Here is a 24320-nt window from a genome sequence, read left to right as displayed (position 1 = left end):
AAGATAAGGCATATGTGAATGCTTCACCTAGCTCAAATAAAATAAAGAGGGTTTAGAGTCTACATTCAATTCTCAGAAAGCTACTTCACAGGGCCACTGATGTGGATGTGATTAAGAGGTAGATATTCTTTAGGGTGGGTGAGGAATTCTGGGATCCCAGAAAAAGAACACATAACATGAATGAAAATGAACCAGCCAACTACCCAAGCTATAGTCAATTTCAAATGGAGGGAAATATATTTTTCAGCTGCAAGCCCACCACCAATATTTAGGTTGCCCAATCTCATCTTCCTAGCATTATGGAACGCCTCCAAGAGGCTTGGAGGAAAGGATGGTGCTAGAGAGATGGCTGACCAATCCCCCCCCACCCTTGTTGAAGAGAAGTCATAGATCATGGTGATCCCTGTATGAATCATGGAACATAATCTAGCACCATGCTTTTAGAAAGGGAAGAACAGAGTTGAAATTTAGGGGAAATTTAAGCAGACTTTTGAGTCAATACATTTTGTCTTTGTAAAGAATGCTATGAAATCTACCCTGGCCATAAAATGCCAGGCCCTTTCTTTTATCCACTAGACAGAACACCAAATTTTATTACCATTATGGCTAGAACTCCAAAGTAACTCTTAGAGTGAATTGTGTGATTACTCTGATCAAGACCAATGGCTCTGACTCTTTTCAGTGGATGCGTTTAACTCACAGCTTTTTGTAAGAGCTGTGTATTCAGAAAGAGAATTCTAAAAAGAAAAGTATGGTACAGAATAGGTATAGTGTAGAAGGGTGGGCATTTTTCATAATCCCCCCCCCTTCTTGTATTTAATGTCAATAGGGTAAATACCCTCAACTAACCTTTCACTTTCTTAGCTACTTGGGAAAATGCCCCCCTCCCAAAAAATGGTGACTATAAATAAATATGTTGCTGAGTAAATTACAGCTGCTAGAAAAGCAATAAAGACAGCTCTATGGTAACAGGGACCTTTTGCCTATCTCGATCATTTGTACGCATAAATCTTGCTTCCTAAATCATGACATCCCTCACTTATGCACACACGATGATGTCTTCTTTTGTTCATTTTCAACATCTTGGCTCATCTCAAAGTAAATATACATGCATTCTTAATAAAGGAAAAAGCTTGTTGCTACGTTTCACACCTGATTTAAACAATAGACATTTGGAATTAAGTTAAGATTAATTATAAATTTGCAAAACAGCCAAATAAAATAGCACTGAATGCGGAGACACTAAAGGGACCCCAGTGCACATCTACGCTAGTTTCATCTGATTTCCATTCAAGCAGGATGGAGCCATGGTTCATGAGAAGCCCTTTTGAGAAAATACAAAGTCTGTTCAGCAAAATCAGTGATGCAAGTTACTCAGATTTCAGGCTACACCTTTAGAACCCATGTCCAGATCCCATAAACAGCCTATGAATGCAGGAAGTATGTATGAAAATAGGAAAAGACCATGGGGCTGAAGGACAGAATCCTCGGCTTCAACATGCAGAAGTGTGGGGACCCAAATGTCCCACTGGCATGCACTACAACAGACAGTCGCCACACTAGCTAATGGAAATGTAGGCCTCCCCCTTGACTCCATCACCATACACAGAACATGTCACATTACTGCTGGGTTTTGAGTGTTATATGCTTTCCTGAATTTACTCCTCAAGGTCTGGGAAAGTAGGGAATAAAATGGCCAGTGAATGAATTTTTGTGTCTAACATTCTTTTGGCTTGTAAATAAATCCATGTCAGGTGAAAAGTGTACTTGGTAATTATTACCCACCAAATAGTACTTTTTAAAGTATCATTTTCCACTGATACGACTGCATTATTTTAAAGAACAATTTGAAGGACTTGATCTCACTCAAAATGGGGAGTATGGCTGAAGACATCAATGGAAGCAGGGTTTGGCAGGGGCTGGTTTGCAAAGAACTGCAAAGCCCTTCCAAACCTGTAATATTTATAGAACCAGTAATATAATCATCCCATTATTAAACCAGAAAGTATTCAAAAAAGCATCAGAGGGGAAGCTGTGTTAGCTGGTATCTGAAAAAATGAGGAGTCCTGTGGCACCTTACAGACTAAAGACAACAAAAGAAAGAGGGCACAGGTTGGACCTCCCTTGTTTGGCTCCCTTTGGACCTGACTGGTCCTGAAATAGAGGGGAATTGCCAGAAGGGGCGGTCCTTCCACTCGTGGCCAGTGCTCAGTCCCACTGCCTCCTCCCCCAGTCAGGGTTCCAGCCTAGCCCTGCTGCTACCTGCGTGGCTGTGGGTCTCCAGGCTGGAGCTTCCTGGCGGCTGTTGCCACCAAGACTGGCGCTCTGTGGTCAGGGTTGGAGCTCCCTGGTTCCTGTAGCTCCTCAGCTAGAGCTGGCTCCCTGTTACTGCCTGGCCGTTGGGGCTGGAGCTCCCCGCTGCGCCACCCATGCCTTGCCCCTCCCACGGAGCTCCCCCTGCTGTGCTCCTGCCCTGCAGCCAAACCTCCCTATATCTGGGCGCTGTGGACCAGGAACATCCGCAGTCCTGCTGGACCACGGATGTTGCTGGACCAAAGAGTCCCAGTTAAGGAAGGTAACAACTTATTTATTTAATACTTATTTACACAAGTAACGCCTTTCTTTTGTTCTCCTTATAGATACACCCATGCCTCTGTAAACTCCACTCCAATTCATCTGATGAAGTGGGTTTTACCCATGAAAACTTATGCCCTAAGAAATCTGTTAGTCTCTAAGGTGCCACAGGACTCGTTTTTTCAAAAAGCATGATAATTAGGTTTTATTAAAAAAATGTATGTTAAAACTGAAGAGCCATCCATCCACTTAAAACAAGAGTTCTGGAGGTTTTGCCTTAATAGTTAACGCCTTTGGCTTTTCCCATTTCATTTTGGTACATTGCTTCCATTAACAAACTTCAGACTTTCTTCTAGCCTACATATAATTAATTCACAGCTCATTGTATACCGAGTGATGAAAAACGGTGCACACCTTTCGCAATTTAAACTTCTATATATATTTTTCTTTTTTGCTACAATCACAGTTGCTCAAGTACAAAAGAAGTTCAAACCAGCCACCAGATCCAAAATTAGCATTTTATTCAGAACATTGGGGTCAGAGGTGTATCATTTATATTCTGGTACACAATACAGAGGCAAAGCTGTTGTCAGAAGTCTCTCCAGTTCAAAAGCTCCTTTTCCCAACATACTGTTCCTAGTACCATCAGCATCAGGCCACCCCTGTCTTCTTTTTGGTACAAATTATGTAAAACGTTTGTGCTAAGAACTTTTCTCCCCTCCCCAAACCAAAAATTAAAATAAAAAATAAAAAATAAAATTGAGTACTCTAGCTACAGTTCAACAATTGAATCAATGCCACTTGTTTGCAACCTGTTTTGTAAATACTTTATCCATAACGAAAGATATAAACATGCAAAAACCTGAATCCATAGTCCAAATAATACATACACATGTTCTGAAGTTTCTGTACTTCCCAATAGACTATGCCAATAAAACATTATGTACACATACCATTTTTTACAGTGAAGTGGGAAAAAACAGTACCAGAATTTAAAAAAAAAAGTGTACATGGATTAAGACCAAAATGTGCCTAACATTCTACCATAAGAAAAAAAATCAATTCTGCTACAAACTGGTGATATGAAAACTCCCTTTATTTGCAACCAGCTGCATAAGTTTTAGAATTTTAGTGAAAAAAACTCTAACATCTAAAACTAGAAGTAATGTACATTTTTCAATCTCATGGTCTTCTCCCCCAGATAATAAAATGGCTCCATGAGGGTTTTTTTGTTTGTTTTTTTAAATTTCCTTATTAATAAAAGCAATGCAATGTAACAAAAGCATGTTGAAGCATACTGTGATTTAACTTAACTCCTCCCTGCCCCGACATAGTTTGTCTCTTTAATGCATCATTTCAGAAATCAGTACCATTAAAGCCTTAAACATAAAACTAATTCCGATCTGTAAAAGGTACAAAAAGGCACATAAAATCCCAGTGCTTCTGTACTGTAAAATTCAAGTGTAACTGAGCTCAATATTTTTTTTTCCAAACAGCATTGGATTACTGATATTCCCACTGAGCCCAAATTGGTTTGCAGCCTATGCCAAAGCCTTCAGCAAGCACTTGTGCTAGTAGACTACAAAGTTAAAGCCTAGCTTCTGTATGCTTTTTGGGAATATCAGTTGAAATGTTTGTACTTGTCCAAAAACAAAGTTCACTTTGAAGTTCAGTCATCACCTCCACCATACATATCAGCAAGTTTCTTGAAACGTGGGCCCCAGTCATTTAGGTAGTCATAGTCTTGCTCACCACCACTACTTGAGGAGTTAAGAGAGCTCAAAGATCCAGCAGTAGAGCCACTGCCTTCATAGTCAAAGACTAGGAGGGAGTCATATGGTGGGGCCGTAGGGTCATTGTCAGCTGCTTTAAGTCCCTGAAATAAGGAGAAAAGAAAAAAGACAAAATTCTATATGTGATACAGGAAGCCAAAGTGTAATAAGAATACATCAATTCTATCACATCCTCTGCAGGCTGAGAAAACCAGATTCTTGCTCTCATACATTTCCTCAGATTTCAACCACTGAAACAGCATTCATATCTTTGAAACTTCAAGAATATAAATACATTGAGTTTTCTGTTCCTTCTGGTCATGTGGTTATGCATCTTTAGAAAACATCGTTATTACTGTGATTTCTACTGCAGTAGCAGCCACATTAGGGTTAGGAGCTGTATAAACAAATATAAGACACCCCCTAAGCCAGAGAACTCACAATCTCAGATATACAATAGAGACCATGATTCAAAGACGAACTAAAATATCAATGTTTGTGATACATTAACAAACCACAAACCACTGGAGTCTGGAGGTAAAGAGGGGTAAAGAAAGGAAAGGTTAGGACAGACAAGTATGCTTGCATAGATCAGCTACAACACTGATCTCACATGGTCCCAGTCTAATCACTGAAGACAGCAGGTCTTTGGTTAACCTGCACATGCCACAAGTAGTAATTAGGGTATATTTAACTTCACTACTGTCCCTAATTTACAACACTCAGGTCACCTACCTCTAAGCCCTCTAAGTCTCTCTCTGTCTATATACATATATAGAGCCTAAGTTTTATGAATTCTACAATGATTACACATGAGCATCATTTCACAAGTACAAATGAATGTCACAAGTAAGCAAAGCTACATGTATGATAGAACTCTAGACATGTGTTAATGTCTCTTTCAATTATTGCCCTTTTGTGATTGTAAACTTTGTTTCAAAGTCTTCAATCAATTAGACAGCCAAGAAACAGTCAATGATTTTAAAATTGCAATTCTAAGGCTGAGCAATACAAATAGAAAAAACCTAGCACCCTGGTGTCACCATAATTATCAGAGGAGCTGGAAGGTTTAGTGGAGAAGTAGTAATAAGACAGGTCTGGCAAATATAACCGCCTGGGATTGCTTTGTTGGTGGAGCTCATTCCCAAAACAGGGATGATAGGCAGATGTGGTCAATCTCATTTTGGAGGACATTTTTAAATCAATACAAAGCCAGACAGAAGTTCTGTTTTCATTTGTGGATGAAAAATTTCAGTTATCTACATCCTGAGGAGGAATGAAAGAAGATGACATGTATAGATATGTATAGCTAAGTGACTTGGCTACATGTCTGACACTTCTTCCCAGCACCTAGTAGGCAGCAGATTAACAGCCATTGCTGAAAAGGAGAGTACCACAGTGAAGGTACTCTCTGCCCCTTGAAGCAAGGGGAGAGTAGGGGAGGAAATCTCTCAATTCTTTCCTGATTCTCCCCACCCAACCTTCTTACCCAGGTAAAGCCTAAAACCTCAGTCTACCTCTAGAGACTGTAGAAGACTAAATGAGAGTCTTTTGCTAGAAATGTGGAACTGCTCAAAGGAGTGGACACAAAGGCTTAAGAAAGAGGGTTGAAGCCAAGAAGACAATGTCAACAGAGCTGTACCTCTTCGGGGGGGGGGGGGGGGGGGGGTCAAGCCTGCAATTTCTTCCATTGGATGTGAAGTATTTTTTCAAGGCCTTCAGCTTAAGGATCTACTTTGGTAGACATTGTCCACAGATAAATTGTCAGCCAAAACACTAGAAAGCTTAATGAAGAGAAGACTGAGGGTCCTGTCAAGCCTGCCTTTCTTACATTAGCACTAAAATTTCTCTCACAACAGCTTCCTGACAAAACAGATTATCTGCAAGATTGAGTATTTCCTTGGAGATTATTATCTCTTTTCAGTAAAATTCCTTCAGAATGGTTTGACATGGGATGTTGTAGGTATAATCATGTGACATAATGGCCTATTGTATGGACACTGACTTTTCTAAATAACACCCTGGCATAGCTAATCCAATGAATTGGGCCAGATATCATGTATGCCTAAGAGGGAAACACCAGTAAAACTATGCACCTCATTCTCTTCTGCTTTGTGTAACCATTCACAAATATGCAAAATGAGTGTAAAATGCTACCAAAGTGATTTAATAGCATGTTATGCTTACTTTGCATGGGTGTATATGAATATATAAGGCAACAGAGAACCCAGCCCAAGGTATTTAGTCTTTGGATAGTTATGATACTAATAACCTCAGCCAAGAACATTTCTTTAATTTAAATAAATGTTTCGGGTAGGACAACGTCACTGAGCTGGTAATTAGTAGCCGGCATTACAGTCATCTTTTCTAATTATTTAACCAGGATAATTGTTATATTTCTTTTCTGAGTTTTCCATCCTGAGAGCTATAATAAGGACAAATGAGTCCATCATCTTAAATGTCTGTAGCTGGAATGCAATGTCTTATCTGGTCCAACTTCAAAGCTCTAGTCTTTTCTGTTCATTTATGCTCTTGAAACAGAAATATGATTTTACTTACTGAGTTATATATAGCTAGGTCTACACTGTTGAATATTCTTATTTTCAGCCAGTCCCTTAAGCTTGCTCAGGGCTACAGACTCTCCGCCTTTTGGATGTAGGTGACTGGGAAGGAAGAGAAGTGTTGCTTCAGCTGAGAAGGTTACATGGGAAGTATCAGGGGTCTCTCATAAAAGCCATACACAGTGCTGGCCTGGAGCAGAAATTCTGGAGACATTCCTACAGTTTACACAGTTGTGCCACACACAAGATGGGCTTGTGAGTCTGACTCTGGGATACGAGCTGAGCAGGTATTGGTAAATAAAAATAGCTCCCCCATGCAACTGTAGAAATTCTGCCAGGCACCAGGCATTAACAGCATAAAACTTGGCTTACGGACTGAACAATCTCTTATTACTTTCAAGTTGGTACTTGGATTTTCCTGGTTCAGCAGCATCCACTGCCAGCAGTGGATGAACTAAAACGGAGGCTGAGTTTACAGGGCAAAATGGCAATGAACAATTCATTGTTCCAGAGGCATACTTAATGTGAAAACTGTTTCCCTAAGAAAAGGCACCAAGAGGCAGCATTATGGAGAGATCAACATGACCAAACGTAAGATGACATTTGCACTTACAGCAAGGTTAAAAATCCCTCTATTTTATCATCTAATGCTCCAAATTTAAATACAGTAACTTTGGGGAAGGCAATTAAAATTTTCCTCAATGTATTCTTGGCAAAATATTAACTAAATGTTGTGGAGGAAGTTTAAAAGGAGACAATTTCAGCTTCCTGTTGCTGAAACACAATCGCCACATTAACCCAATATGCCGTATACTTCTATTGTCTGGTGATATTTCTATGACTAGCTGGCTCTCCCTGCCGCCATCGGATGTGTTCATTACTAGAGAAATCCCTGTCTAACAGAGCCAGTGAAAGTCATTTGGGCTGGGCATTCCCATTTGAAGAACCACAGGGCATTTGTCAGATGGACATGCTGCCTCAGTGGAGTTGTAAACTCTACTCAGACTTGGCTGCAACCTTTCCCTCTTTTGGTCTATGCCTCAGGCCCTGCTATTAATAGAGGAGACACGAAGAAGGGAAAATTATACCCGGAGTTAACCAAAAAGGTTTAGCAACCTTATGTTTATATAAATTAAGCACATATAATACTCTCCTTTTAACTAAATCCTGAACAGGAATGGGGAACATTAGAGAACGAATCAATGTTTTTGTGCTTATATTTTCATAAAGTCTAGTTCTTCTCACATACGAGAGATGTTTGGTGGTATTGGGATGCGGCATGGGGGATAAGGAAGTGGAGCCTATGGGGTTATATGAATGATTGTAACGATCTAAGAGTTGGCTTTTGAAGAGTGAGCATATTGAAGGGCACCATTTTGCAAAGAGCTTAATGCCATCAACAGCAATTTTACTTCCAAGTGAGTGAAGGGTTCTCTGCATCTCATAGGACAGGGCCTTTAGTTTGTAATTTAAATTTAATTTACCTCAGGCTATGTTCTGTATTGATTAGAAATAGATCTTTAGCCTCAAGCTCTCTGCCACAGTACAATTTGTTTAAGATCTCTGTTCAGGGACAGTTGACTCTTGAAAGATAAACCATTAGACTGAATAGTGCTACTGCAATGTATCCTTAATTTGCATGCTTTGCAAATCCTCAAGTATTCTAAGTGTTAATAATGTTCCACTTTTTAAAACTAAAAAAAGAATGCAGAATGTCTACAGAGGATTCCTAGTAACACATGACTTGTCTTACCCACTTGAATAAACTGGACTGGAAAAAAAGGAGTATTTTGCTTAAAATTAGAAACTCATCTATCCACTGAAACAGACAAAGCAAGCAAGTCCCTTTGGTAATTTTTGTTTATGCCTGCAAACCATATTACATTATAACTAACTCACAACTGGAATTCATTCGTCTTTGGAAAATGTTTATCTATTAAGCATAACTGTATAAATATTTTCAAAATGCTTGACTGTTTTAACAGCATATTTTAACAGTTGTTTTCAACTGGCAAGTCATTAGGACTGTACAGCATATTCAGTTTCATATTCCCCATCATATTAGGAAGATTTCCTTGAATATTACTTGAGTAATCAATTGATTACTAACATGAGAGAATACAGCACAGGGAACAATTCTGTACTGGCAGAGAAAGGGGAACAGTTAGACTCCATTTTCTGTTGCATGTCCTCAAAACAGAAATGTTCACCTTATTTCTTTTCTACTAGTAATATCCCTCACTCTCCATATTAGGTATACTATGCTTCTTCTTTGTGGAATTCAAAGATGGTTCTAGAGTGAATACTGGGCTAGCCATCAGCAAGTTGCCTGAATTTAAACGTATGGCAGAGACATCCTAACATAGCCAGGAGCAACACCACACGTGGCAGGAAAAAAAATATCTAGAGATACTATGTGTAGAATCTCTGACAGAAGATAGTGATATTGGCTTGTACCAGGAATCATTGCAGCTGGAGAGAATGGCTAATTATCACCATTGCTGAGTAAACAATGATGTGGTTTGATCTTAGCAAATTTTTCTTGTGACAGGAAGATACTGTCCATGATTACTTGGACTAAATAATCTCAAGCCCATAGCAAATACCCATAGTTGGGAGAGGGTACTTGTTAGAATGTCCTTCAGCTTTGGACAAAGATGTTTGATTATCTGAACTATTTAGTTTAGCTGTTACGAGTCAAGAGAAAGATCTTGGGAGTTACGTGGATAGTTCTCTGAAAACATCTGCTCAATGAGCAACAGCAGTCAAAAAAGCAAACTGAAAATTAGGAACCATTAGGAAAGTCATAGATAATAAAACAGAAAGTATCCTAATGCCAGTATATAAATCCATGAAAAACCCACATCTTAAGTAGTGTGTGCAGTTCTAATCTTTCTGTGTCAATAAAGATACATTAGAATTGAAAAAAAATACAGAAAAGGGCAACAAATATTCTAGCAAACACAAAAGAGATGTGAACACACCACATCTGGTTTTGGTTACAAATTCAAATATACACAAATGCATTTTTGCAAAACTTTCTTTATTTCAATCACGTCACTTTAAACTGTTTATTCAGATAACCAAGATTTGTGAAAGGCAAATGATTCTTTAAAATTTCTTCTGCCCAAAGAAATAAGCGTAAAGAACACACTGAAATGTGTAACATTTCAAGTTCCATAAAACAAATGACAAACATACTAAAACATTTAGTCAATGATTAAAAAAATAATAATAAGAAACGTTTATAGGGAAATATTTCTTTCATAACTGAAAATATCTTTTAAAATTAATTCTGAATCTTCATTCACCGTTGGTCACATTTTAGTTACTGCTGCAAGAATCAAAGAGGCACAGAGCCTCTTAAAAATTCTTTGACAAAGAAAGTACTTAAAGCACTTACATAACGTTTAATTTAGCTGCCCTACTCACTAATCTTGTTTGCTGGAACTCTTTGGTCTTTTTGAAGGAATTTGAATTTTCACCATTATCTGGATTCAAAGGGTAAATGTGTGAGGAAAATCAAAATGAACTTCTTCCATTATTAAATTAATCTGCATTAATAAATGAATTTAGGCTAAATTATAATTTTGTTAGTCTATTTATTACTTGGAATCCACGGTATAATCCCTCTTGGAGATATTGTGGTTAAGGCTGATAACATAGTATGAATGCAATTAATACAAATGTACAAAAGTTAATTGACATATCTTCCCTTTCTATTTGAATGAGTTAATTAAATTTGTCTTCTCTTTAAAAGGCCAGATTTATTTCTATCTACCAAGGTCATTTTAATTGTATAAGCAAGTTTTAAAAAGTTATTATGTTCCAAATGAAACAGCTATTCATGCAGAGTGCAATTAGCAACATATAAAAGCCTATCCCATCCTGCAAGGAAAAGTGTTTTTTCTCCTTTACCTCATTAATGAAGTCCCCAATATCCCCAGGATGAGGAGCAGCTGATCTGACTGGGTACTGAGGTTCTGCATGGATTGGTCTTTCATCAAGCCGTCTGATCCCCACAGGTTTAATGGCATCTGGTTCTATGGTATCGGGTTGCTGAAGCTGGCTTAAATCATAGTCCTGAAAAGAAGGAAACAAAAGCAACAACAAAAATGGATTCAGAGATTTTTTGTCAACAATTTTATAGGAAAATAAAATAAACCAAACCACATTCAGCAAAAGACATACTTTGAAAATCATAACATATATTGAGAATGATTCTGTAAGTATCCTAATTGAAATTTGTCATTTATATTCATGAATAATGAGTAAAACCATCATTTCTTTTATATTTCCTTGTCTACTTTGTCAAATGTCTATATCCCATCAGCTTTGCAGTGCATCTCATCAATTTTCAATTGAGAAACAGATTTGGAGTAGCACTATTAAACAACTAAACAATTTACCTAGTAAATACTGATTTACTGTAGGATCAGATGCCAAAGCTGACTTGTATTTTTCAAACCAAATAAATGCCAGATACTGTCACACAGACACATACACAAGTACAGAGTTCTGCAATTGTATAATACCTTCAAAGACTGAGTTTTAAGACTGCTTGCTGATTTCATGTGGCTTTTCATAACAGAAAAGCTAAAGGAGAAAAATGACATGAAAAGTACAAAGCTTCTCAGATTTGGCCTTAATTCCAAGCACTTTCTGGAGATTACACTTGGATCTGATCACTAAGTACTTGATTCTGTAGATTCAAAACTCCTGGCTGACTGATGACACTAGCATAGATTATGAATTCCATGTTAACGGAAGAAAAAAAATTAACTGAATATCTATAGATTTAAGATATAAATCCCCATGCTGGTCTGCTTCGGAACAGCGCCCAATAACTGGATGCCTATCCAGTCCCTGCTATACAAGTAGCATAACTTCAAGGCTGCTCTACATTTTGCCAGCGGGTCACTAACCCCGGGCCATTCTAGCAGCCAGGCCACCCACACCCACATTTTATGCACTGTGCCTCTTACACTGGGATTTGAACTATGGGGAGTGTTGGAGCTGCTACTGTGGTCCTGTACCATCAGAGAGAGTTCCCTTTATAGACAAACTCCTCCTGGAGCTGGACCCCTTGGCTTTCTGGAGCTTTGTACCACTGATGTGGGGACCGAGATCTGACCCATGAATCCTTAGACAAGGGCTACGCCATATCTGGCCATCATTTTTTAAATTATGACCCTTTCAGAGAAAGATGCAAGAAGTTAAAACATGCCAATTATATTTATTGGAAATGTTCAAAATCCCTTCGTATTAGTTAAGATTATTTTTCCACATAGAATTGGCTTAGTAATATTATCACTGTTTCTCAGCTTTGGGACTGAGACCTGTTGATGGCCATAAATATGTAGTTAAAAAGGTGGAACAGCACTGATGACCTCTGGGAATGGAATTAAATTGGATTTAAACTGCAGCAAGGGAGGTTTAGGTTGGACATTAGGAAAAACTTCCCAACTGTCAGGGTGGTTAACACTGGAATAAACTGCCTAGGGAGGTTGTGGAATCTTTATAACTAGAGATACTGAGGAGCAACTTAGATAGGCATCTGTCAGGGATGATCTGGGTGCTTGATCTTGTCAGGAGGGCAGGGGACTGAACTTGATGACCTCACAAGATTCCTTCCATTTCTAGTATTCCATGTAGGGATGTAATAGTCCAGTAAATTAAATGACAAGTGAAAGCTTATAGGTTAATGCTATAGACAACATGCATTTCCCCTCCACTCCTTGCCAGACCTACCCCGTTGCGGCTTTGCATTTGAAGTGTATTAGGAGCCAGGCGGGCAGGCAGCCTGGATCAGTTCTGGCTCACACTGTGTCCGAGAGTTCAGACCCACCCACCTCGGACAGGGGCTGCTGCCACTCCACGCTGCTGCCTCTGATTCAGAGGCAGCAGTGTGGGGTGACAGGCAGCCGGTGCGTGAAGGAAGATGTTTTTTAAACTGTTTCCTCTTGCGAACCAGCTCCTGCCTGGCACCCCACACTGCTTCCTCTGATATAGAGGCAGCAGTGTGGAGTGGCAGGGAGCTCCTTGGAAGTGGGGCCAGAGCACACCAGCTGCCCGTACCATGCACGGGGACTATAGAATAGTTGAGTAACAGATAAGAATTCATGAGATTAATCAACTATTCAATTAGCCAATATTTAACATCCCTAATTCCAGGATTCTATGAATTGCACAGATTTAAAATGTATTGCCTGTTTTTTAATTAGCTAGTAAACTACTTGGGGCAGGGACCATGATTTCCTCATAAAGGTACTCAATACACAAAACAGGATAATAAGACATTCTCCACTGAACAGAATGTCAGGTCAATATCATGTGAGAACTGATGAAAGGTGCACAAAAAGAAGAAAAGAGCTCTTCTCTCTTTCCCCCTCAAGTAAAATATCTCAAAATAGTTTAGTGTCATATCACTATCAGAAAATTCAAGTAGAGGCACAGCAGAAATTATGAAATCAGAATCTATATGCACTTTTTCACACCCTCATAAAAGACAAATGTATAGCACTTCAACAGAAAGGAATGAAAAAAAATTGTTGTTTTTTGTTCTCAATATTTTCATGAGGATGTACTTAAGGAATTATAGTTAATAACAAATTTAATACAATTTTTATGATACTGAAGAAAAATCACACAGCAGAGCAATAACAAACAAGTCAGGAACAATAACTGAAATATGTTAACGCTCTTTTTTGTAAGTTGGTAAATATTTCTGGCTCTACAGCTGTGGACATTACTTCCTACTGCAAGTGGGTACAAATGAAAGCTTTGGGTTAACCAGAAAACTCTGTTAACCGGCATCGAGGCACTGTTGGCTGATGTCATCAGTAGGTGCCTCCTCTCTCCTGCAGTCTGCCTCGAGCTCAAGTATTTGGCACATTCAATTAACCAGCATTCTCCATGAGTGCAAGATAACACTTTCATTGTACTGCTACTGCCAACTTTGTCTTTACAGAGGCACCTAGACCTGTAGTTACCAGGGCTCAGTCTATGATACTCCCCTTCCTTGTTTTTCAGGTGTGGAAACTGGTGTTGCCAGAATGTCATTGTCAGGGAAAGCATGGATCATTCATCAAGATACAGACTGTGCCTATTATTAGCATATATTATGCTCTGATAGCATGAAAACATATGTACTATATATCAATCAGTCATAGGCAGGCTCTAACCATTCCACCAATAGAATTCTATATTGGACCAAAACCACACAAACAGCATTTCTAACTGCTTATCCAGACTGTTGCTATAGACAGCAACATTTACAACCAGATTGAGAAAGCAGATGGGCCTTACACTTCAACCGAAGTTGTGGAAACCAGACAACAGAAATAAATTCCAGAGTCAAGAACCTGACACCAAGAACATTCTGCCTAAAACCAATTCTATTGTTTGAATTAAGGGAAATTGTAGACTTCATAATGCTTTTGGAATCATAGGTAGAAACACAGGCTTAATGCATTTTTTCCAGGCACAACAGCTTCATGTATCCTTTCTCGCAGACATACCAGATGTTTCCATGAACCTCTCACCCTTTGGGGTTAAGTATTTGAGCAAACGTGCTTAAGACTACAGTAGAAAACGACTCACGAGCTTCATGTAGTGCAGAAAATGATTACTATCATGGTAATCAATGTTTGTCACATATCACATGCTCTTCATGTGTTGTCCTTTTTGCAATTTATGGTGTTGATATTTATCTAGAAAGCCCAATACAGTTTGGGTCCTGACTATTACCTCTTTCCCCCTTTAAGCATGAGGCCAAATCACTGTTTAGCCCTAATTTGTGGAAGACAATCAACAAAACCAACAGTCACTACCTGCCAAATTGTTCAGGCCTGCTTGACACTGCTGAGGCGGACAGCCTCAGTCAGGCACAAATGGCTCATACTAGCTCTCTAAGAACACATCTGTAGACTGCACTTTGAAGTTGCAGTTTGGGCTGGAGCTCAGGCTCTGATGCCTATTAAGGTTGAGCTCCAATCCACACACTGTCTGCCTCGCTATTTTAGAGTTTTAGCAGGAGCCCTGCAAGCCTGAGTCTCTTGACTTGGGCTGAGAGACTTGCTGCCCTGGGCTATGTAGGCACACCTTCAGAGGCTCCCTTTACATACCAGCATCTTCTTCTACACCAATCTCCAGCAGCTTTCAAAGTAATCCCTCGCTGTGGCTTGCATATCAGATAGATATAGTTAACCACAATTTGTGACCTGGTGTAAGAACCAGCAGGACTAGAACCTGGGATGTACTAGTCCAGGGCTCCTCTGGAAGTACCACTCTTTATAACCTGAGTGATGGCTGCTCACAGACCACCAGGTGGGTTATGCTGGTATATAAATTGGGAAGCCATCATAGGGAGCTGTCTGCATGCTTGCTTCTGCTCCACAGCTTTCTTTGCTATACATCCTAGACTCTGGCTTCTGACCCCAATTTGCTCCAAACTCCATTATTTGCTTGCTGTCTAGAAGGTGGTGCCTGACACCGAACTTCCTGGTATCCTGACCTAAGTTGACCCCACACTGCTACTCATCTCCTAACTGCAATTTAGTAGCATACTGGTGCACATAGGCCACCCACAGCCCAGTCGCTCTTGCACAAGATCAGATACAAAAAAACTGTATCTTTCCCAGCAACCTCCAAGGTCAGGCTCATTGAAGTACCTCTTGGGAAGAAGCTATACCAGTATTGTGCCAGCCAAATTACCAAGCCAGAGGCCCATAAAAGAAACCTGATGGATTAAATTATACCATGAACTTGAAAAAATAATATATTTACTAGGATATTACAAAATTATTACATTTTACTTTGCCTATCATTGTTGCTAGCTACTGAAATAAGTTCACTAAATAATACCATTTTCCCCTATTTTTCAGTTTGTTCTTTTGGTGCATTTGGTCACACATTGTATATTCTCATGGCCTTGTAGATGCATGAGACAGGAAGCTCAGATTGTTATGGGTACTGTTTTTCTTGCTGAAAAGACCCCTGTAAAAACATCAGCACTGAAGCAGAAAAATCTTATTTTTTCCCTTTCCTTTTTTGAAGTAAGAAAAAAAATCTGGACATTTTGTTGAAAGGGAGCTCTAACAGGAACTTGAGACTTCTGAATTAGACTTTTTAAAAGAAACAAAGTAGACAATATGCCTTTAAATCATGGATGGCGGTGACTTGCAATGAACAGCTCTCTAGCCTTGCACTCCTGAACCAAGACATCAGCTGAGACAGGATCAAATGGCAACCAACTAGCCAAGCCCTAAAAATTAACCACTTCCTAAGTAGGGGTGGATTGAAGGGTTCAAAACCCCAAAGTTGATTGCTTCCTGGATCTCCAGTGCCATAGCACCTGGAAGAACCTACCAAATAGTCTCAATTGCCAGACTATTTTACAATCCCTGAAAATCACTCACCCAAGAGTATACACCATCCAAATGGAGAGATTCCTACAATATCTCCGTGATAAGCCTGAATACATGTCCTCCTAACACTACAGGACAGTTGTACGTTGAACAATCCTTACTCTGAAATTGAGAATCTTTCCCTTTTCATGGTGTAGGATAGCTATAGTCCAAAGACCAAGGTCAATGAACAACTAACTGTAGGAAACAGGGGAAAGCACCCTAGATATGCTCACTCGTCTCCAAAGGGGTAAGTAAAGGTATACAAATTATGAAAGCTTCAATGTTCCCCATAGCAACAAAACATTCAGCAGTTCAATTACACAGAGACAGTAGTCTTTATAACAGCCTAAGAAAATACTGTCTCTAATTTCTTCCTGGCTACAGTCTTCATGACAAATATCACTGAGGGACAAGAGACTAGATTAGGAATATATCCAATGGAAGACTCTTTCCCCTTGTGGCAATGAAGGGAAGAGAAAGGAGTAATAAATACTGAGCAGATGAAACTTTCTCTCTCATAAAAGCATTGTGGGATCATGTCCTTATTATCACTAACTGGGGACAGGAAAGATACTCATAGAAAGCAACTGCCTCCTCCCACCACTGGAGCTCTGCAGAATCCCAGAAGACAGACCAAGAATCAGGAATAGTGATGTTCAGTGGCCACTAGACATGTGCTTCAAGCCCCTTTAATTTATTTTGCTTTGGACAGCAGGCAGACCTTCTCCTGTAACAGATAAATCTAATGTATGTGCCACATTCCAACACAGCTATATGCTTCTAGAAATCCACATATATTTAATCTCAACAGATCCTTAAATCAGGAAAGTACAGGCAGTCCCCGGGTTACGTACAAGAGTAGGTTTGTTCTTAAGTTGAATTTGTATGTAAGTCGGAACTGGTACATATTGTAGGGAAAACTCTAGCCAAACATTTCTCCAGAGCTCAGTTTTATTCTCCCACACCTCACTTCCCTCAGTCCTTTATTCTCAAGCTGAGGTGTCTGCTGAGAAAAGCTGTTCCACATCTCCCTAGTCTGCTGGGGGTGGGGGGCGCTAGCTTCGCGTCTCCCTGGTCTGCTGGGGGGAAGCAGCTAGTGCGGGGTTGCCTCACCCCGTTTGTAAGTAGGGATCCGATGCAAGTCGGATCCATGTAACCCGGGGACTGCCTGTATAGTAAACTAAAGTAAAGACATACAAATAAATACTCATTTGATGGTTATTTGGGTCTGTACTGCTATTATTATGAAGAGGAGAAAAAAAGATTGAAGAATAATGCATATGCAGTATCTCTGTTTTACAGATGTCTGTCAACTATTTCGGTCTGATAACTGAATGAAAAATGTTTGAAAGTGCTTCAGTTTAACAAATGGTGCGGTCTGCACTGAATACTATCAAGAACAATCTCTTATGTAATTTCAAGGACCAACAACTGACCTTCTATTGAGCATCTGAAACTGCTGCAAGTGGGAAAAAAATAGTTATGCCAAGGAATATATAATTGGAAACTGGGTTTCAGTAACCATTAATACAATACAATACAAAGTACTTGTATGCCACATCCTTCATACTAAGCATCTCAAAATGATTTAAAGATAGGAGAAATTTTTACAGAGTATTAATAACACGCCCCCCTACCCCCCCAAAACATAGATGTATCTGAAGGGAATCCAATTACAATGGATCCATTCTCCTGAGTAAAATTTCAGGGACTGGACTGCTGCCATGCATACTTCAATTACAGGGATAGGCACATATTATACAGGCTATATTACTAAGCAAAGCAGAAAGTTATATTCATTCCCAAGTATTCAGGTGTGAAAACTACCACATTGCATTGATTGGGGAAAACAAATATTTGATATAAAACTGTGCAATCCTAATTGGAATAAAACAAAATAATAGAAAGTATTTTGATATGCTCAGTATTTGAAACCAGTATGAGAAATGGGCCACATTATGCCTTATCCTGCCTGCATGCCTTGTGGGGAAAGAAGTGAATAAGCTAGCAGTTGAGGGGAAAGTTGTATAATTTAATAGGATGGTGCCTTCACCCAGCACACTACTACAGGGGAATGTCTGGGTAAGGGTTACATCTTTGCAACAAGTACAGCAAGAGGCACTGTGCTGGGACCCTGATATTTCCAAGTGTCCCAGCACATGCGAACATAAGAAAGGCCATACTGGGTCTAACCCAGTAACCTGTCCTCAGAGAGTGGTCAAACCCAGGTGCTTTAGAAGGAATCAACAGGAAAGGTAATCATAAGTGCTCCATCCCATCACCCATTCCCATTCTGGCAAACATGGTCTAGAGACACCACTAGCATGCCAGTTAACATGCAACTTTCCACACTATTCCAGAGAAGAGGGTGCCTCCTCATGCCACAGAATTCCACCATGCATACTTCTATCATTTAATCTAATTCGAGAAGCACACAGCAGAACATTGGTACCATTCCGAGCTTTCAAGGTTACGTTTCCTGAAAAAGGACTTGTATATACTACATTTTTCTTTACTGTGGAAACAATGTCATGGCTCTGAGGGCAACTGAAGAAAAAAAGCTAAAAGGCAAGGCCTGCGGTGTTGAACTGCGGCTAGAAACATCTAAAAATGGGCAGATACACCTGACAGAATGTTGCTCTTATCTTCAGACTGGGTATTGTCCCTTCTGTGTGAATTGCAGGTTTGATCAGACTCCCAATGAATAGGATGCCTACTATTTACTTTTCCTGTTCTGGACCAGCTGCTCTGGCTGTATTTAAATTTGAAGATATTTACTTAAATAATTAACATGGGTTTAACAGATTGTTGTTGTGATACAGTGAATTACACTAAGTTATATTAGATAACTGGAACTGGTACATGAATATGTATTGTAACTGCACAAGCCAGATTCTTAAGTGAACTCGATAGCAACTGCTGTAAACATACAAAACACTGGGCCAAGCAGGGCCTATTTTTCAGAAGATAATGCTCAACTCCCACGGCAAGATTAAACTCATACAAGTTGTCAAATACAACTGCCCACAGTCCCTATGACTGTGTGTGTAATATGAATGACTACATACTCAAATGAATAGTCAGCTACCTGACTAGCTATTTTCACATACAATTACTTGATTTGCATACACAGCCAAAGAAATTGGTGAGAGGAATCACAGCTGCCTTCTATTTAAAATTCAGGACTTTTAGGAAACGTACCCAGGCATTCCATATTGCAATTTGATTTGACCAATATCTAGAAGAATTATCATTTTCAGCAGAATCGGTCAGCTGTTACTCACTAACTTAAGAAAAAAAATATTAAAACACCCCCAAACCCTTAACTCTGAAGAGAGTTTACACTGAAAATATTGGCCCTGATTCTATAAGGTGTACTAAGCAGACTGAACCCTGCTCTGGCTCAAGTCAACAGGCTCCAAGGAATACACTGATGTACATCAGTAGTGCAGTTTTTCAAGGGTAGTGCTATTTGGAAAAAAAACTATATTCGCACTAATAGTCGATAGCTTTTTTTTAATTTGCCATTCACTTTTAGTTTCTTTCTGCTGCTTTGGTTTTTCCCATTTGTTTTTATTATAATTCTATCTGGAGCCTTGCAACTGTATAATTTCCTAAGATAACCAAGGAATCATCTATCTTTTCTTAATAATAAAAAGTGAAAGGGTGTGGCTACACTGCACCTAGCTCGAAATAAGCTACGCAATTTGAGATATGCAAAGTGCGTAGCTTATTACAAGTTAATTTCAAAATAGTTTATTTCAAAATAATAGGTGCGCTGTCAAGACATGCAATTGCTATTTCAGGATACCAGAAGTATCCCAAAATAGCGCTGCAGTGTAGACGTACCCAAAGCTAAACCCAAATTGCAGATAAAGCTTACACATAGCCACAGACTCGAAATATATTAGAGTATTGGAAATGGAATTGGAATGGTGTAGGAAATGGAATTAAGAAACCATTATTTTCTATAATGAGGTAACTAAAATAATTCCTTCACATGAGCATTGTATGTAGTCATTCAGAAATCCAAGTCAAATTTCTTAATATACAAACTTGGGCCCAGTAAGAATTTCATTTTCATGATAATAATGACGATGCCTACTGCCTTACAACAGTTAGTTTACTCATTATCATTCAGAAGTTGATATAAAGTGAACGTCAATATAACACAAAAGTTAAATGATGAGGAAAAATTACCTGATAAGCCCTTTTATGTCACTTGTCTGATAGGATGGTGAAAATGAAAAACAAAACAAAAACAGAACATAATAGTTGGCGTTTACACTCTCATAAGCATAATACACAAATAGGGTCCACAGCACAAAACTGACAAGGTCTTAAATTCTAGGTTTCTATGAAGAGACTACTTAAAATTTCCTCAAGTATATTTTCTTTTGGTATATTAAAGGAAGGAGCAGAAGGAGTCCAAAGACCCACTGGATAAACTCAGAGGGCTACTCAAATATCAAGCATATTTCACTATTTAAATGCTGTAATTAGTTTATTCTTCAAATAATCAGGCATACAAAATAAATTTGGTAATTTCATGACATACAAAATACTTTGTTAGTAATTTAGAAGTTAGACCCATTTCACCATTTTGATTTTATTTTTAATATTCTATCACATCTATAATAAATTCTACTACTACTACTACTACATATAAACATACACAAAATAATTCTTATCTTCAAAATGATCACAAAACATCAGCACTGTAGGCTTGCTGATTTTTAACTAAGAGCGTCTCATGCAGAGAACTCAGATTTTATGAGAAAAACTCACAAAATCTTAACATGGCTTAAAATCTCTTGGAATGGAGAAGTTTATAGGCAAGATAAAAATATAAGTTTAAAACAATAGGTTCAAATCTTGCAACACACGTGATGAATAGCACCTACTCGCTGTGCAATACTACTGACTTCAGTGGAACCAACTGCATAAATGCTATTCAATGGGAGTGAATTGGTTCCTGAGTTAATAGGGGATTTGAGAATTAACTTACGTAACTTATTAAAGAAAAGCATAATTCACTGAGAAAACAAGGGAATGGTTCAAAGTTATTTGGTCAATTTTTACTCTGACATCCAAATCAAACATCCTCGTGGCTCCACGTAAATCACATCAGTGTCTTGATTTATACTTTAAAATGAATGACTGACCTTCACTGACTGTTAACGGTATACATATGAACTATGTTGCATGCGTGTGACTAAGTGCATTAACAACGAGTCAACATAAGGTTTTGATATTTAGAGTGACTGAACTGGTTACAAATTGAGTACACATCATGTCAAGGGAGAGAATTATAATGTCACTCATTTGTCCATTGCACCTATCTTATTCACTAATGACGGCAACATTAAAGTCATGTAATCGGTTAATAATCAGTACTGTCATTAGTGACAACAGAACTTGTCTAAGGACTAAACTAGATATGTAATTTCAGGAGCAAAGTATGAGATACTATTCAGATTGCATCTGCTTTATTCTTTTCCTCTAAAAATATTGTGCTAAAACCTCAGCTTTTGAAGTCAAAGTTATGAAATTTACACCAGCTGACAAGCTCTCTTGTTGTCTTGAACTCAACTGGCCATATTACTAAACACTGGAAAATATACAACCCTCCCTCCTCACCCTGAGAATCAGCAGCTGTCTTCTATAGTTTGGGGACTCTTACTATCCATCTTTAATAGAAGACCACCACTTTATGCAGGGCAGTCTATCTAAATGTATTTGCCTAGGATATAATGGTGATATAGTCTGACATGAGAAGAACATATTGTATATCTGTTGATGTCCTGGCCACAGTAACTTTCACACTCATCTCTATCCTCTCTGCCTACCACAAGGGAAGTCAGTCCTGGAAGAGTTGGAAGCCTGGAACACGGGGAGGACATGCAATACAAGCAGAATAGTCTATGGCTGTCTCTCTTTCAAAAATCAGAATGACCAAATATTGCTAGAACATCACCATTATATACAAGATGTAAAACGGAAAATAACATGATTCTGCCTTCAGTGCTCATCTGAAAGAGATTACTATTAAACTAGAGAAAGAACAGTGTTTGGGTGTATTCAAATTCTGCCAGTCACATCCCATCACCATTTTAAATATCATACTATTCTTAAAATTTCAAGCATCAAAGAGCATAAGGTATTTGTTCACATGACCTGTGAATGAGAGCAGTAATAGGACATGCAACATCCAAAGGCAACACTCAACTGTCCCCCATGTAATAACCCTGGCCAGGGGCCACAATCACCATCAGTGCCTACGATTCCCACCGAGCAACAAATTCTCATACCTACCAAAACTCAATACCACTAGTCAATGTTCCCGCTAACCTTTTCCATCCATGTGAAGATTTTTTCCATCCATTGCGTAGAAAAAATTTAAGTGCATCAAGGCATGTGCAAATATGCACCTCAAGTAGGAAAAAAAACCCTAGTTGTGGGCACTTTGCTAATCAGCTGGACAGCAACTGAATCTCTCTTGAGCAACCTCACAAGTGCTCAGCTTACAGCTTATTGCCACTATTCTATTTCCACCTACTCCTTCCCCCCCAGACAGCAGGGCATGTATCCTGTATAGATTAAGCATACATCTTATGCTGACTAACAATAATTAAAACACGAAAAGTGTTAAATAAGGAGCTACAAAGGATTGTGGGTGCAGAAGAGCTGGAAGTTAATGAACTAGAAAAATCAGTGCACATCAGGATTGATTTTATTTTTTGCAGTTTTCAAGCTTGCAATTCATCTATGTAATAATGACATCTAGATATAAAACAAGACATAGTTCTAGACTACAATCTGGTACTATCTGTATAAAAAAAGTGATGAGCATATAGTTTATTTTATTCTTCAAATATATAACATTAGAAATGATCTAAAAGGTATTATCACTTTTAAATGGAGCCAACTATGCATGAGGACAGGTTGGGGGCAAGACAATGATTGTAACCCAAGTTCCCTCTTTCTTCCTCCCAGCAGATCAAGTAAATTATACTTTGCTCAGGAAGCAAAGATAAAAGGGTTACAACCAAAGTCCTAGTGAACAAAAGCCACAGCAAACATTCAAGAGTGCATATGCAGCCAACATTGGGGGATTTCAATAGAAACAAATGAGAGATGCAGCTCCTGGGAAACAGGAAATTTAAGGATTAAATATAGCCATGTCTCACAGGCCAATCAGGCTGCTAGGGACACCTAAAAAAACCAAAAAGCATCCACTAGCAGGTGCCAAGTAAGCCTGGAGAGCTGTACAGATGAGGAAAATACTTGCAGCAGCTAGCATGCTCTAGTTAGTTGGCACTTAATCCCCATGTGAACATTCACTCTGACTGTGCACTAAGGGAGTTTAGCCTAATATATTAAGTGGAGTAAGAGCATCCACAAGGAGAGTTAGGGGTTAGTGTGCTTTAAATTCTCACCCTATTTTACTTCATACTAGCTTTACTGTGTAAACAAGCCCTTGGTATGACAGGAAAGCAATTGCAGAACCTGAAATTGCTCAAAAATGATAAAGAGCATCATCCCAGGAAACATAAGGATCAGGAAAAGTGTTTGAGGAGGCCAATGATGCACAGAACTCACTAAGGGGGGCTCCTAGCATACAGAAAGCATCTGTAGAAAAAAAGAGATCTTGCTAATATGAGCCATTGAGCGAAGACACTGTTAGAGAATATCACAAAAATGTCTGCTGTCTGGGAGGGGTGGGAGAAAGGGTAATCTTTCATTTTCAAAGGCTTTTCACTGGAAAATCAACTATATTTTCCATATGAGTGGTCTTGTGGCACCACAGGACCACTCCTTGTTTTTGCTACCTCCTGTGATGTGTTTTCCATAGACAATACTTTGTTCATTTGATATTACTAATAATATGCACATCTCTACTTCGTTCACCCAATGATGGCATGCACTTTCCTGTCATTAAATCTCATAACCCCCCTTCCAACTATTTTTACATTTCCAGAGGGATAAACGAAAGCACAAAA

General features: G+C 38.9%; 1 protein-coding gene across 3 annotated transcripts in view; it reads right to left on the bottom strand.

Annotated features, from left to right (window-relative positions):
* Positions 1-3078: 3078 nt before the first annotated feature.
* Positions 3079-24320, bottom strand: part of CDH2 (cadherin 2) — a 170233-nt gene continuing 148991 nt past the window's right edge. For all 3 annotated transcript variants that reach the window (XM_075920791.2, XM_075920792.2, XM_075920794.2), the window contains 2 exons: positions 10826-10990; positions 3079-4450 (listed from right to left, as the gene is read on the bottom strand). In XM_075920791.2, coding sequence (XP_075776906.2) covers positions 4244-4450; positions 10826-10990 — 372 coding nt within the window. In that variant the 3' untranslated portion in view covers positions 3079-4243. The remainder of the gene's footprint in view (positions 4451-10825; positions 10991-24320) is intronic.

This window comes from Pelodiscus sinensis, chromosome 2 (assembly GCF_052426305.1).
Source record: "Pelodiscus sinensis isolate ZL-2025 chromosome 2, ASM5242630v1, whole genome shotgun sequence".
NCBI lineage: Eukaryota > Metazoa > Chordata > Testudines > Trionychidae > Pelodiscus > Pelodiscus sinensis.
This window is presented reverse-complemented; position numbering and strand designations above follow the sequence as displayed.